This window comes from Pyrus communis, chromosome 17, assembly GCF_963583255.1.
Source record: "Pyrus communis chromosome 17, drPyrComm1.1, whole genome shotgun sequence".
Taxonomy (NCBI): domain Eukaryota; kingdom Viridiplantae; phylum Streptophyta; class Magnoliopsida; order Rosales; family Rosaceae; genus Pyrus; species Pyrus communis.
In genome coordinates this window covers 14,896,208-14,912,018 of record NC_084819.1, presented here as the reverse complement: position 1 = coordinate 14,912,018, position 15,811 = coordinate 14,896,208, and the positions used below count along the sequence as shown (strand labels likewise).

Here is a 15,811-nt window from a genome sequence, read left to right as displayed (position 1 = left end):
GCTAATAATTTGATATGTTTTAGTAAACAGATAGAAAGTCGACGAGTCGAAATAATTTCAATACCAATTCTTTTCTAGTAAGCATGTCTAGTGATCCAAACTTGGAGAGGCCTACTGAAAGTATTAAGGGGTTGAATGAAAACTGAGATTGCCAATTTATAGAGATACATATAGAATCATCCTCTAAACAATTATCATTGAAAAACTTGGATTTGGTACTCGTTCCTTGACTCATATTCAACTATGTTACAAGTTCCGACATCTATCTTAGCTTGATCATAAAAAATAGAGCGCACATTGTTGTCATATCCGCCACGGTTTCTGGACTTTTTCGGGTGAGAATGGCCGTCACAATTCGTGAGCCTTAGCATCTTTGTATTGATAAAGGTTGAACGTTTAGTCGGTGTTTCGCGAAAATGATGGCAAAGGCACAGCTTCTTGTGGACGAAGGATTACAAGCACGCCAAACATTCCAAGCATTGGTAGGACAAGCAGCCACTTGAGGAGTCTATAGTAATACATGTGGAATGTGAGGGAGAAATCGTCTGAAAAGTAGAGTCCGTTCTTGTCAACCATCTCCACCAAAACAGTACCCGTAGTCCTTACACCAACTGTCGGAAGCTTCATACGATGCTTTCCAGGACGATTGAAGGTCTCGTTTATTCTTATCCTTCTCTCTCCTTGGTAATTACCTGGCACTAACAGCGTTGCCTGCATAGTTCAAAAAATATATATATTGACTGAGTTTTGTATATTAGACTCACAAGCTACTTGCGTGTGTATACAAGAAACAGAGGGAGAGAGGGCCATGTAGTTGACTTTGGCCAAAATAATCGGAAGGAATGAGCAACTTACTGTCACATTATATGGTGCTTGCAACCCAGATGGGTATCTATAGCTATCTATAATCTCAATCTCCACCCAAAAGTTCTTGCCCTCTTCATCACGGAAAGCTCTTGATGAATGCGAAACAAAGATACCTTCACGGTTATACCTATTTGCAACATGGTTTCTCCCTTGATTTGGTGATCTCCATGCCTGCGAAAGGATACACAACAAAGAAGATTAAAAACAAAATATTATCACCCAACAAAAAGCAAAAAATAAAAACTGAAGACAACAGAAGAAACTATCAACAGATCAAGCTTGAGATCTATCATGCCTTGAGGGGATGCTGCGAAGCAGGAGTCGAGAAGCAAAAGACATTGCCATTCATGGTTGAAACAATAAGATCAAGATCATCCCCACCATCAACATTGTCTGCTAAGACCATGCTATATCTGTCATGCAGGGATTAATGTTTCAGGTAAACCATGGAAAGGGGGAGAACTAATTAAAGATGTAGGGACATTGAAGAATTTAAAAACATCTTACGAGGTTTCACCAATATCGACCACATCGGCGCATGATGTTGGTCCATCAATTACATACAGGTAACCATCAAACGAAGTTGTAACAAGGCTAAGTCCCTTCTTTTTATCTCCTTTTTTACTTAAATCAACTAGAAGAACTTGATTCATAACTCTCCCGTGAGTTCTATATGGATAAGGACGAACAATTGACCCATCTTTGCCACTAAGAACGTATATGTTCCCGGATAACGTTGGAACCACAACATCAGTATGGCCGTCCCCATCAACATCACCAATAGTAGGACCCTGAGGAACAAAACTCTGCATCAGATTCGCTAGGAATTATACAAGCCAAGTTGAAATTTACCGGGTTCTTGAAGAATGACAAGCAAAAATTTGTGCATGCAAGTTTAAAATTGCTAATCTCTCCAGAAAATGGTAGACTAATCTCACCAGGTCCAGAGCAGAAAAAGAAATCAGTAAACGACTGAACCAACTATTGTACTAGTACACAACTTAATATCAAATCAAACATTTAACGTACCTGGGGAACTAGACTCTTAAGATGCCTTTCCCAAATTTCTACTCCTTTAGTAGTCCATGCAGCAACATTTCCATGAGCATCAGCGGTCACTAGTTCAATTTTTCCATCATCATTGATATCAGCAGCAACAACAGCTCCTTGAATTTCAGCCATTTCAAGAGGAAATTTTTCCCTGATCTTGCCTGAACAAAAGAAACCATTCAATTTCCATATCACTAAACAGAATGCATTCTATGTAACATCAAAGATGATTCAGCGTCTTGTATGCCAGGGAACTTAAAGCAACTCATGCACTCTGAGGTAAAAATGTCAGCAAACGTAGCAATGAGAGCAAGAAAAATTAATTCACCATGATGGTCCAAGACATAGAACAAGCCAAAGGAAGTTCCAACAAGAATGTCCAGATTCCCATCACCATCCAAATCCACCACAGTTGGAGAAGAATATATATGAGCATGGAACTTCTCAGTCTCTGTACTCAGATCTAGTTCCGCAGTCCACTTAACTTGCTTTGTGTCGAGATTAAAAACAACTACTGAGCCAGCAACATATTTTGTAAGATCAATGTCACCCAGTTCCTTCCGATGATCTTCATTGGACTCGTAATACCTGCGAACGTACAAGGTAGGAATTTACTTTCAAGCCATTAATTACTAAGCAAACTCCAACACACAGTTCACATGGTTCACATTTCAATCTTGGATGATGCTGCACAACAAATGATAAAGAAAATGCACCAAATTGATTTTGCGGGAAGTGTAACTTAAAGGGTTATTACAATTTATTGTATGGATGAAGGAAGAAACCAAGAGCACAGTAAATTTCTAGATCAAACAGAATCTACCTACAACTTAAAATAATCCTTCTATTTCATTTACATCATATCTACTGATCTCGTGAGTGTCTCCTGGTCAACACAAATAGTGCTATAGTTTTGAGATCATTGGCGGCCATACCAGGTCATTACAACTACTCCAAATGCAGATATAACTCCTACAGTCCAGATTGTATACTGCTTGCAGTATTTACATGAAATATATACATATGGTACTTATTTGTCAAACTTACAGAAATAAGTTAAAAGATATGCTTGCTTTGATAAATCCTATAGTGTACACCATGCCTAGAAAATACTTGCTTTATCAGAGTCTAAACTGTATAAATCCTCTAAAATAAGAAGGTAGACACCTTCAATGGGAATTTAAAGTGAAACTTGATGTGATTTCATTCCACTCCAAAAATATTAATAAATAAGTGAAATTTGACACTATGGAAGAGAGCTCACTCGTGATCAAAGAAGTAAGATACAGCAACAACCATTTCTGATACTCCATCATTATCAATGTCCGCTATGACCTGACAGAAAAAAGAAATCATCAACCAAATATAACTTGCGTATGGCAAAGGAGTGAATAAGTATCATGCCTACATACATAAATCCATGTGCAGTGTGCCCATACATGTGTATAGAAGAAACATTAAAGTTAGAACTCACAGGAGTGCAGAGGATGTGTGCATCAACATTGACATAATCCTCCATTTTCTCGTGCTGCCCTTCAGCCCATTCCTCATCTCCCCACATTGATTCATCAACATAATCATCGTAGTCATAACTATACTCATCGGCAAGTTCCTCACTGTCACGGAACAACTCAAACGATGAATCAGCATCTGCTTCCAAGCTTCCCTCATTTTGTACAGTTGCAACAGGAACATCCTCCTTATTATTCTCTTTGGATCCAGAACCACCATCCTGTGATTCGCTTGAATTTTTATCTTCTAAAAGCCGTCTACCAGATCTAGTTCCATTCACTACATTAACAGTTTCCTCTGACACATTTTTTACAGCAGAATTGTCCGTGCCCGTAGGCAGCTTGATGACTGTTTCCACCTGACTTGAATTTGTTTCCCCTTTATTCTCTGGATTTGATGCATTTACCATGCCAAGGTTGCTCTCTTTTGAAATAGTTGTTGAATTGTTTAAATCAGGAGTTGAAATAGTAGCTGAAGTGTTGGAATCGGGAGTTGAAATAGAAGCAGAATTGTTTAACTTAGCTGTACTTCCATTTGTTTCTACAAAAATAACCAACAGTTGCAAACATGATTAATTCCCGTTAAACTTAAAAGGAATACTTTCACAATCATATAACGTCAGAACTGTGTCAGGTGACTCAGCATGCTCTTCCTAAAGGTCTACTAAAGTGGATTATATGAATAAGGACACTCAAAAACAATAGCAGTAGCAAGAAAAACTACTTTAACGTGTAAATGGCTTACGATGAGCTGATTCCATAGCCTCCATGACAAGAGAATCATCATGGACATCTGGATGAGTCCGATCCACGGGATCCGAATGCAAACCCCCATACCAGTTCTTTTTAACTTTCCTACGAGGTACTACAAGTTTATCTACCATCATGTAACCTGAGACCCTAAAAGAACACAAAAACTTTTATGAGCTTGTGGATGCTGATATAGGATTGCAGACAAGAAAACAAATTGTAAAATATTTAGTAACATCACACGGGCAATGTAACTGAATTACCTGAAAAATAAAACTTCCCCATTGTAGGTTGCCAAAGTTATTTCTCTCACACCATCCTTGTCAATATCATACAGGAGAGGACTAGCATGTACCGTTGACTGGTGGAATGCAGGCCAACCTGATGAATCATCAAGCAGGTACTTAGAAAATCACTTCAAGAAAATTCAAGACAGCTTAATGTAATGAAAGAAATGAAATTGGGTCATACCTGGATGTTTGTCTCCATCAGCACCTTCAAGAACTTCAAGATAGTGAACGAAAGAAGGAACCACGATCTCAAGCTTTCCATCACTGTAATAAGCGAAAACGAATACCCGAAAAAAAGGCCCCAAAAATCAATGCTGGACACAAACTTGATCTCTTGGTAATCTCAAAATGCACAAGTAAATACACAGAATTTCCATCCAAAGCACAATCTTTTTCGTACCTATTGATATCGGCGATCAAGGGTGTAGCATATATACTGGAACTAACTTCCGTTTGCCATCGGAGCTCCAATTTCGCGGGGCACCGCGAATTCAACAAGGCATCCTCATCTCTAACCAAACGCACACATCCAACAACAGAAACCCATTAATCAAATGCAAAAACTCCGAACAGAATTAAGTAAACATTTACACAAATCCCAGCGATTATACACTAATCAAGGCAAATAAGACGGATTAAGAAAAACGAATATGCATACATGTTCGGATATCCAAGGGCGTCGTCGCTGGCCTCTCGTTCTCGGAACTTATTCTTCGCCGGCTCCTCGCCATGAACGAAGCTCGAACCGGCGCAGAGAATTAGACAGATCAGAAAAGCCCTAATCGCTGCGGATTCCATATGATCCGGTTTGCTTCAATCGGATTGGGGAAGAAATTGCGGGGTAGAAGATAAACCCCAGCTAGGGTTCTAAAAACGTCTCGGCGGTGTGGATTTAGGACATGGATGGCTGCGCGGAGTCAACAGTCGAGGACTGCGATTGGAAATGCCACTCGGGTTTGAGAAAATTACGATTACGTGCGAGAAGTGTGAAGGGAGCTGTTTTATAACTTAGCAGAAGATGAATTGAACGCCGATGATGTTTGAGGATTCTGGGTCCGGTGACCGGTGTGTGGGTATCACGCGCGAAATGAGACGTCTACGGAGTGAGACAGTTAATCGTGATCCTTGGAGACTACCAGTGTGGCAGTGTCTGCTCTCTGCTGCCTCTGGTCATTGAAGGGACCTGCATCCCAATCCAACTTAACTAGGACTCGTGCTTGAGAGCTCTTTGGCAAGTGCTTTTATACGATTAAAATAGTTTTTTAGAATTTAAAAATATTTTTTTTTAAAAACGCTTTAAATTGTTTAAAAGCATTTGTCGAACAAGTAATTTAAAAGCACTTGTCAAGCGGGCCTTAATATTTTGCTACCAGAACGTTTGATAACCATTTCGTTTTTAATTTTTAGTTTTAAAACCAGTTTTGTAATTACATTTTCAATTTCAAAAAAGAGTGAATTATAAGAAAAATTGAAAACAAAATGGTTCTCAAAAAGTCTTTAGGATGATGGTTCGGGCAATGAAATTACACTAGAAAGTGAGCCGAAATAAAATGATGTTGTGCCACGTTATTTACTAAGAAAAATAATTTCCGCACCATTCTGACCTTATACGCTCTTTTGCTCAATCTTGTTCGTTGATTTCCTTTTTATTCAACACATTAGCACTAGGGCATAAAACTAAAATCACACGAGCTTAAAATGCCTCCAGAGTAGTGAAGTCTTGTACGCCAAACAACGCTAGGAGAACCGAAAGGTCACCAAGGAGCCCACAACAATAAGCATGCAGTTTACGGACTTGATCACATTGAACTAGGAGATGCATCATCTCTAAAACAATAATTAGCAAAAAAAATCTCTCAAGTAATCATATGAAGCCCGATGCTAATAGACGGTGACGAATTGCGCATCTACGGACAGACGACTGCCAAATCTACGGTTAAGAGGACAAGTAGGCAGCATGTCTCAAACAAATACAACGTGGAAAACACAGAAAGTAAACCAGGATTTGGGGAGAAAAGGGTGTTTACCTGTTCCCAAAGTTGTCTATTCACATGAAAAGGGTAAGGCAAAACCTAAAAAATGCCTACCTTTTTAAACAAGTTAACAACATAATTCATCATAATATACAGATCTGACTCTAACCCTACTCCTCTTCATCTGACCTACCATCAGAACCAAATAAATGTGACAGTAATCCCGGGGACTATCTGGCGGCGTATCAAACTGGACCAAACAACTCACCAGCACAGCACTCAGTACGAATTATAGCCAGGATTAGGAAGTTACACAGTAAATATGTGATTCATCAGCTGATACGCCCAAATTATACCCAGCTTCGAGCAAAGAGAACTCTGAACGACTTGCCAAGCAGGTGTCTCTGGGCACTACTATCAGCAAACCTCTGCAAGAAAACCCGGTGATGATAAAACCTCCGCAAGTCACCTCCTTCGTGCTGCATTTGCATGCTGCTGGGCTGCTTTGCTATCATTCCGTATCCTATCAGCATACATAGGCAGACGAATGATCTCATAGATCTCATTCAACAAGATGTCCTGCGTGATATTGTCTTTTATGCTTCGCATGACCTGTTTTTCAAGTCAGCAATCAATGAGCCCAAAGTGGGATTAAACAAAAAAATACTAATTTATTTAAAATATGTGGAGAAGGACCTTCTTGTAGGTATTGATATCATTTGGAGTTGATTTGTCAGTCCTGATGCGCATAAGGACCCATTCTTGTTCTTCACCATCCCAAGAACACTCGATTATTTTTCCGGAATAAGATGAGGGGTCTTCGCCATCTGCTACATAGGAATACAATAAAAATAAAAAAAATAAAAGCATTTAGGTTAAACGCAACAGGATCATACCAAATCACACCCAGCGAAACATAATACTAGATGTTAGTGCAAATTAGATTGTGGAAGATGATATGATGAAGTAACCATTATTTTATCTAGGTTTCCCAGAACACTTCAAGCAATAAAGGGAAGCTATAAAAACAACAAAAGTTCTCATCCATCAATTTCTAACATTCCCTTTTTTGGGATCAATCCACATGTGTATGCATGCAAGTCCTTCACAGGTTTAAACAAAAAGAAACAAAATAAATGTTCTTATAAAGTTGGGGCCTATTGAGACTGCTTCAGGAAGGGCAAAAAGTGCTTTCTGAAAACCACAATACTTCTATATATATTTGACAAAAAATAAAACTTCAAAAATGCTTATGGGTCATAGAAATGCTTTCTGGAGAAGCACCTGCCAGGTTCTTCTTCAGGAAGCACCCCAATGCAAAACTTCGGCTGTACCAACAATGATAAAAACAGAGTCACGTTTTAAACAGAAAAATCTAAAGATATTCATGTCGACCTTTAAACGCAACTCTATTTCCATCCATTAGTTTCTTCTTTCCACGTTCAAACAGATAAAGATGCTGCCGATCATCACTGGTTACCTGTCCACACAAGCAACTTCATATGAGAAAACAAGCACGGAACAAATTTAAGGTAGATATGGAAGGGAAATGAGAGATTCAGAAAACAATAGCTTAAGTGACACAATAGAGTTTTTATAACAAAAATAACTACATAAAGTTCATAGCACAACCTCAAAGAGAAAATCAACCGAGTTCATATGAGAATATTTCCACTTTAGAAGTCCTGCATGTGTGCGGGGAACATATGGATCATCCCAACCCTAGCATATCAAAAATATACATTATTATTCTATGCAAACAAATCAGAGAGAGGACTGCTAATTTAGAACCAATAATAGGACCTGACATGGCAATAAACAAATTCTATTGCCAGCTAACCAAGTAATTTGATACCAATAAAAAAGTTCAAATGATATTTTATAGAACTACCTGAAAGATAAGACCATCAGCATCATGTGAAAGCCTTGGAATAAATTCCTTCAAAAGCTTGTTTACTGTAGAGAGCAACCAAAAGTCCTTCCTCCTCACCTGATTGAACACACTGAGAAAATTAATCTCGGCAAAAAAGTAAACAGTGGAATGAAGTTCAATGCCAGAACACAGATCTTATTGATACATACCCTGAATGGTTCCAAGTCATATCTATAGTAAGGATTCCTACTTTGGTAAATATTGTGGCGCTCATGATTCCGGGGTTCAATGACTTCTTTCTCAAGCATCTTCCACCGTTCATAAAAAGGCCGCTGCAACAATTCTAAAAGATTAGATTGTATAATGGGTAGCTTAACATTACCGAAAAAAATTAGGGATAAAATTGTAACCAAATATGATAACAATTCTATAAAAAATCAAAGGCAAGTGATAACCTATGCACTCATATGGTTTGATTAGGCCAACATAATATACTAACGCAATTTACAACCTTGACACACCATCACAATGCATATATTGAAGTTGGATCCAACTGTTATTTTACAATTTAAGACAATATAATCTTGCAGATACCACAAATTATGATTATATGGGTGTCATAAAATCACAGTGCAGATACCTCTTCAAGTTGATTGTACCATACCTAACAAAACAAGAAGCCTACAAACAGTTTTGTGCACATTCCCAATACTCAAAATCTAGGTCTCCCTTTATTTCTGAAAATTCACTCCCTATGTTCGGTTTACAGTGTGTTACCAGTCACCAAATGACTTACATTGGCTTGCACAAAAATCTAGCCCAAGTTTGAAAAATGAATTAAATGATATAGTTGTTATACCTTGTGATTATAAATACAATATCTTAAATTCTGAAGTTTGTGCAACATAATTTAAGGGGTAGATCACCCAACAAGGGACAGATAAAGGGCAAACCCACCTCTATGATAGGAACGTGGTTGATTGCCATCATATCATAGATCAGGTATCTTCTCTCCTGCTTCTTTGAATCAGGCACGGTATCAATTACCATCTCCCCATCCAATAACGTGTAGTGGTGAGTCTTCTCGGCTAAACCCTTAAAGACAAAAAAAGAAAAATAAATAAACAGAGAGAAACAAGGTCACTCCAAGTTGTCAAGGATGCGCTACATGAAATCTTCCTGATATCATTAACCTTCCAAAAGTAAGTGCATACATACATCATTTGTGTGTTTGCAGGGAAACCTCATTTGGACCCTTCTAAAATTAAAATTTCTATCAACCAAGTAACACCCATCCATGGTTATTAACATCATATATCGTGTTCCATCAGCCTTCCATGTAGCATAATAATAACGTTGCCTCAACAGCTGTAAGTTGTCCCTGCATGAATGAGAAGGAAGTCCATTCAGATGACAATATCAAGATGAAGAAGTATGCAACATGTATAAAGCAGTATATGAGAATAGAGCAAATATGTGATATGCAGTACACGAGGAGTCTTTACAGATGCACAAGTAACTTGTCATCTACCAGCCAACAATTATTAAGAAACCAAGCACGTTACACCACCAAAGGTCTAATAAGATGCAATCAAATTTCATGCCACACTGGGTCTCTTTTAAAACTAACACATTATTACGGGACATGATAGTGAAAAAATAACCAGACAAAGCTAAGCTTCAACAGTGCTCTAAATATATCTTTCTTAAGCAGAAAACAAACACAAACTGTGCTTACATACAAAAGTTCAAATATCAATTCGAGAAGCATCCACCAATATCAATAGATTCATTGTCGATAATGCCAACGACTTTGAGTTACCATTTCAGTTATCATTCCAAATGAAAAATTGTGTGATGAATGCCCACCAAACTTTTCTTTCAGATCAAATGTTCCCACTTGCTAAATTACACAGCAAAAAACATGTTAACAAATGAGAGTTCATTTCAAGATATTGTTCGCCAAGTTATGTTGAAATTTTACAGCTTATTGCATATATCAATACTGAGTCAAACAAAGTTACAATTGGTAAATATGATGAAATTTTATATGCTCAAACTATTAGAAAAAAAATGCAACCCAAACCAAAACAAGGAACAAGGAGCACCTGTCAAGAGAAACTGGGTGCGACCCCGGGAATTGTGAATTTCCTCTAGGCTGAAATGAAAGAAAATAAAAAAGTAAGATGTTATGCAAGTAGGAAATAAACTAAAATATGTGACTGAAAATCAAAACAGGCTAACTCAAGATCTCAGGTATCTGTGGATTTAGAAGCAAAAGCCAAAAACCATCAAGAATATAGGTCTCAACATGTCTACCCCAACATTAACCAGCTTAAGAGTTTGATAGCAGAACTGCCGCATTGCCTCCTGCTGGTCCCAAGGTATCTCATCGCCCAAGATATCATCATTTGTCATTACTCCACTTGTATCCAGACTCTCCTGAAATGGCAGAGGTATGTCAAACTACAGTGAGGACAACATAAAAAAAACAGGCATGTATGAAGATACAGAAGCAAAAGGTCATTTGTTTCAGTTACATGATCAAAACAGAAATACGAGGTGGATTACAAATAATGAAACAACATTACAAAAAGTTTCTTGAGCAAAAAAATTACTCCTCCATCAATGCCATGCAAAAAAAATCAAAAGACCACTTGTCCTTTGCTAGACTGTTCTATCTTCGAGTCATTCATTTGGCAAAGAAATACATATCCAATTAAAACAGTTCCACTATAAAAATTATGCATACATTATTTACAGGAGCAGCAGGACCTCCATCATCGTCATCGTCGTCTGCAACTGCTTCGCCATTAAGATCAAATTCTGAAGTCTTCCATTCAGGAGTTGAGGGACAGACAACCATATCAGGCTTTTTTTCATGATAGAATGAGTATAAAGCATCAATATAGTCAGGTTTGTAGATTCCTGGAGGACGTGCATCCGCAAAAAATTTTATTGCCTGTGTAATACAATGCAGCATCAGAAAAATAATAAGAATAAGAAAATAAATTAAAAGCAGGCTGATTTACTCTACATTTAGACAGTTAAAATAAGCTCATAATTACCTGAGTGACAGAAATTGGTAATGAGCGCATTAGGTAGTGGATGATCATATACCCTGTGCGATTGTGCCCATGTGTACAATGCACAAGAATATATTTCTTCGAATGCTTTTGACGTGACAGGAACTGTATAACCTGAAATGAGAATAATTAATAAAGTATCATAACCAGAAATATTTTACGTACATACACCATATGAGTATATATGATATCTAGAATAAATAAATAAAATCTGTCTTCCTCATATTTAAATAGGCAAGCCACTGGCTAAAATGAACATATAACTTAAGAGGCAAGTGTCAAGTATGAAACAAACCTCATATACAAACTGATTTACGGAAAGGTTGTCTGGCACAGAATCCCGCCCCTTGCACGCAATCTACATTATCGAACAGGATTCCATAAATAATAAAATACAGGCAAAAGCACCAAGGAATACAAATTGTACAATAATCTAGTACTCACCTTGACATGCTTAATACCCTCTTTCTTCAAATCTGATGTTAGATAATAGCGAGAAGTATTCGTCAAATCAATCACCAAACCTAGCTGAAAATGAATGAAGATGATCTTAAAATCATTTCAACCGTTGAACAAGACAGAATGACTCTCATAGAGTTACTATTTAGTCCGTTGTCCAAAAAGAATTATACACATACAATAGCCAAGCTTTGACAGCCAGTGCATGTAACAAAAACTACGCTTCAGTTATCAAGAGAAATTTGTCTGAGTGTTCGTATGGTAGATATTAAATTTCAATCCAGAGAAATTAAAAAATAATAAAATAAGACTAGAAGAAAAAAGAGCATAATTTCAGCGGGCTTACTTTTCTTCCCAAAACTCTTTGCTGATGAATCACTTGTTTAAATGAGTATCTTTTACCAGGAGGAACACAATCATTGTAGGATTCACCAAGTGGCACCTTAGAAGGTATCATGCAATATATTTCTTGACCAGCTGCTGGGCAATCCAACCAACCTGCATTATGAAGAGAAATGTGACCAATGATGACAGAAGTTAAGCTCTAAGAAAATGGCAATTGAAGCTAAAAACTAAAACACATAACTCTTTAGATGCAAATTCAGGAAACAAACTAGGGTTCTTAAAACTAGTCAACTTCAAGATAATATAACAATTATAAAAACAAAAATAGTACCAAATATGCACACTCCTGAGTTGTATCAGTGCCACAGACAGAAACCTATTTCCCCAGATAAAGGTCTACAATCCCTTATCCATACTAGTATATAAAGGGAACACCAGTTTTTTAGAGCCACGGTCTTCAAGATGAAGAAAATTTTATTTATTCCAAAATTCAAATACATACTTCCCTTCCACATCATCCCAAAACTATGGAAGAACTAAATGATAGGGATAGCTAGGTAAGCAAACTATCAAACTCATCCAGAGGCAGTTAACCAATTACTTTAATTTCATCCTTATAAAAAATGTAACAGAACATGTAAATGGTAATAATTCAGTTAATGCTTAACATGGAATTGATCAAAATGCAGTTCTATAAATAACTCTACCAATAAATGCAACTTATGGAAATGAAAACGCATTAGCAAACCTAATAACATGCTACAAACAGCATACTTACCATTGGGAAGCCTAGATTTGTCATAAACTTTGGGGTTTTTTGTTTGATATGAATCGTATGCAGGGGGTTGAGAAACATGCACTGGTTTTTCATCTGGGCGTTCTCGTTTCAATCGCTTACGTCTTTCTTCACGCTCCTAATACAAGAAAAACACAAGATCAGCAGCCAGGCACTTAAAAATGTTGAGAACAACATATATACATATTATATAAAAGAAAATGAAAAGATTTCACGGCTAATCTTTGTGTATGTGAACCGGTGTGTATGTGCTCCCAGGTGTATGCATGGGGGACTCTCTGTGCACACACATGAGAGAGAGAGAGAGAGAGAGAGAGAGAGAGAGAGAGAGAGAGAGTTGTAATACTTCTGAAGGCATAATATTCCCCATATATGATATATTAATAAGCTAAGTGGACCAAAAAAAAAAAGAAAAAACCTGTTTGCCCCACAGCAAGGAAGAAGCAACTTATTAATTTCAAAAAATTCTAGATGCAGTTGAATATAGCAGCATAAAGTATTTTCTCTCTTCTGTTATTCTAAATTTCTAAATCCTCGTCTTTCCACCAAGTTTTTGGTTTCCATACAACCGTTTGCAGACAAAATAATATCCATCAATTCCAAAGGCCATGGAAGGATAGAAGCTTAAGCAGTAATGAATGCCCCAAACTACAATGGATCAAAACAATGCAAAATGCCCTGTAATGATTTCAATCTCATTGGAGATCCAGGACAAACGCGTATATGGCCAGACCAATAACTACACAAACAAAAGAAATGAGTTGATCCAGTTGCCACTAAACGAGCAGGAGATAGGGCATTTAAACGAGAAAGAAATAGTACCCGGCGTGCTATATCAGCTCCACTCTCTATGCGTTCTTCTGGTGCAATGTATTCTATATGATTCTCAAAAATATCTTCATCTTCTTCAGGTACTGGCGAGGCATTCAAGTCCATGACAGCAATCATTCATAATCCACTACACTACATTACCAACACACAATCTCAAATGGTCAGGGGGCTATCTCTCTCTCGATAACTTGTAAGAACTAAACAACCTTTCATTCAAACATTGCTTCAAACTGTCCGCTGCACAAATACGCACATTGTCAATAAATAATCCATTTATGCAACTAACAGCTAATAAGAAACATATAGTTTACAAACCGATACAACTACATCCACGTAGAACTTTAAGTGTATAAACCCAAAACACAAAAATGCAGACTACGGCCCAAAGACGGCATTTGCCTTGTATGGGAAAGCAGAGCTAAAGTGTAAAATGTAATGTACTCCTAATCAACTTAATCTAACTACAAATTAGCTTAAATTTGCTTCACCCAAAGCCCTAGCGAAATAAAACACCCTCCATTTTGTTCATCTCCCCTCCAATTTCTACCCGGCACCCAAATTAGCAACCCAAAACCACAAACCCTAAACCACAAATTTCCCATAAAATTTTCAAATCCCGAGACCCCAAGAGCTTCACAGTTTCAAAAACCCAAAACACAATCGAGAAGAGCTCAAACCTCACGAAACTCCAATCGGAAGCCAATTCACCGTCCCCGTAGCCGTAACAAATTAACACTTCCACGATCAGCGCAAACGCAGCGGCTTCCTCCGGAAGTCGAAAGACAACCCTAACGATTGTTTATCTTGCTCCTCGCAACTGGGAAGCTCTCTGCGAAACCCTAAGAGAGAGAAAGTCCGGGGTGCGTAGGTTTAGAGAGAGAAGTAAAAAAATTAAAGACGGTTTGTCATGAGAGAGAAGAACACGAACGGAGGAGAGAGAGAAAGAGGAACTATTCAGTCTGGAGAATCGAATAAACAATGCAGATAAAACCCTCCGGGACAACGATGAATTTATAACAAGCGTATGACTCTGAATTTAAAAAAGAAAAAAAATATTATATTATTTTTTACTATTTATATACGTGTGAAACTTGAAGAAAATGACCCAAGAGTAAATTATCAAAAACCGGATAATTACTTGTTTGACCATAAAAAAAAAAAAAGGAAAATTAGTTGTTGTGAAAATTACTTTTATGGGTTTTAGGGACGGCCACGTGAGAACAGGCACAAGCGGCCTGTGAGCAAAAGGAAAATGTGGTTACTGTGTCGGGTGTCCTGATTTTTTTAGTAGGTTTTCAATATCAATTTTACTTTGGTTTGCTAGTCACGTAATAAGTGAGATACTTATATGAGAATATATGTCGGGTAATGATGTGGAATCTCTCCGTGGCTAATGAATGGTAAAGTTATGCAAAAAGAAGTTTGGAACATAATTTGAGAAGTAATCAAATAAAAAATGATTGAAACAAGAAAAGTATTTTAAGAAAAATTTTAGTGTACGTACATCAAATGTGTGTCACATTATTTGGTGCACAAATTTAATGTGTGTAGCACCGCTCTTTAAATATAAAGAGAAAGAAAACTTGGTAAGTATATTGAAGCACTCATGTGGTTAGCCTAGGTTTTGAGTACATCGATATTTTTACATTAAAGGGATGGAGAGTTCGGCTATGCCACACAATGGGTAGCCTAATTTAGTATCAAATTCATCATCCACGAGATTCGAACCTAAGACATCTCACTTCCAAGTGAAGAGAAATACCACCGAACCATAGTACTGAGTGACTAACTTAGGTTTTAAGTACCTTTTCTTTTTCCAAATCAAAATAGTTTTTGGTGCTTAGTTAATAAAATTTGTAATGCATCCTTAAAACAATTAAGCCCATCAAACCATTTTAGGGTGCAACTCATTTGGGAACAAAAAAAGGTTGGAAACTTGTGAGCCATTTTCTTTTGAGAGCTACAAAACTACTTACTTGT

The 15,811-nt window shown here is 37.4% G+C and overlaps 2 protein-coding genes across 5 annotated transcripts; both read right to left on the bottom strand.

The window, feature by feature from the left end:
• Positions 1–33: 33 nt before the first annotated feature.
• LOC137722373 (protein DEFECTIVE IN EXINE FORMATION 1-like) lies at positions 34–5,667 on the bottom strand. Its single transcript, XM_068461358.1, has 13 exons — positions 5,127–5,667; positions 4,869–4,979; positions 4,650–4,732; positions 4,442–4,559; positions 4,174–4,328; positions 3,392–3,969; positions 3,182–3,252; positions 2,246–2,505; positions 1,897–2,078; positions 1,375–1,658; positions 1,163–1,280; positions 856–1,038; positions 34–711 (listed from the first exon to the last, which is right to left on the bottom strand). The coding sequence occupies exons 1-13, from the start codon at positions 5,264–5,266 to the stop codon at positions 397–399; spliced, it is 2,598 nt and encodes an 865-aa protein (XP_068317459.1). The 5' UTR covers positions 5,267–5,667; the 3' UTR covers positions 34–396.
• Positions 5,668–6,462: 795 nt separating this feature from the next.
• On the bottom strand, positions 6,463–14,832 carry LOC137722820 (uncharacterized). Of its 4 annotated transcripts, XM_068461916.1 has the most exons (19): positions 14,509–14,831; positions 14,038–14,068; positions 13,823–13,963; positions 12,983–13,118; positions 12,206–12,357; positions 11,845–11,928; positions 11,696–11,758; positions 11,383–11,514; positions 11,067–11,276; positions 10,634–10,756; positions 10,423–10,472; positions 9,533–9,695; positions 9,272–9,409; positions 8,524–8,646; positions 8,333–8,431; positions 8,074–8,163; positions 7,837–7,921; positions 7,138–7,268; positions 6,463–7,053 (listed from the first exon to the last, which is right to left on the bottom strand). In XM_068461916.1, exons 3-19 carry the CDS (start codon positions 13,946–13,948, stop codon positions 6,907–6,909), a joined length of 2,052 nt encoding a protein of 683 aa, XP_068318017.1. In that variant the 5' UTR covers positions 13,949–13,963; positions 14,038–14,068; positions 14,509–14,831; the 3' UTR covers positions 6,463–6,906. The 4 variants fall into 4 exon arrangements, 3 of the variants coding, with proteins under 3 accessions (XP_068318017.1, XP_068318016.1, XP_068318018.1); XM_068461915.1 differs by having other exon boundaries at positions 13,823–14,068; XM_068461917.1 differs by lacking the exon at positions 14,038–14,068.
• Positions 14,833–15,811: the final 979 nt, after the last annotated feature.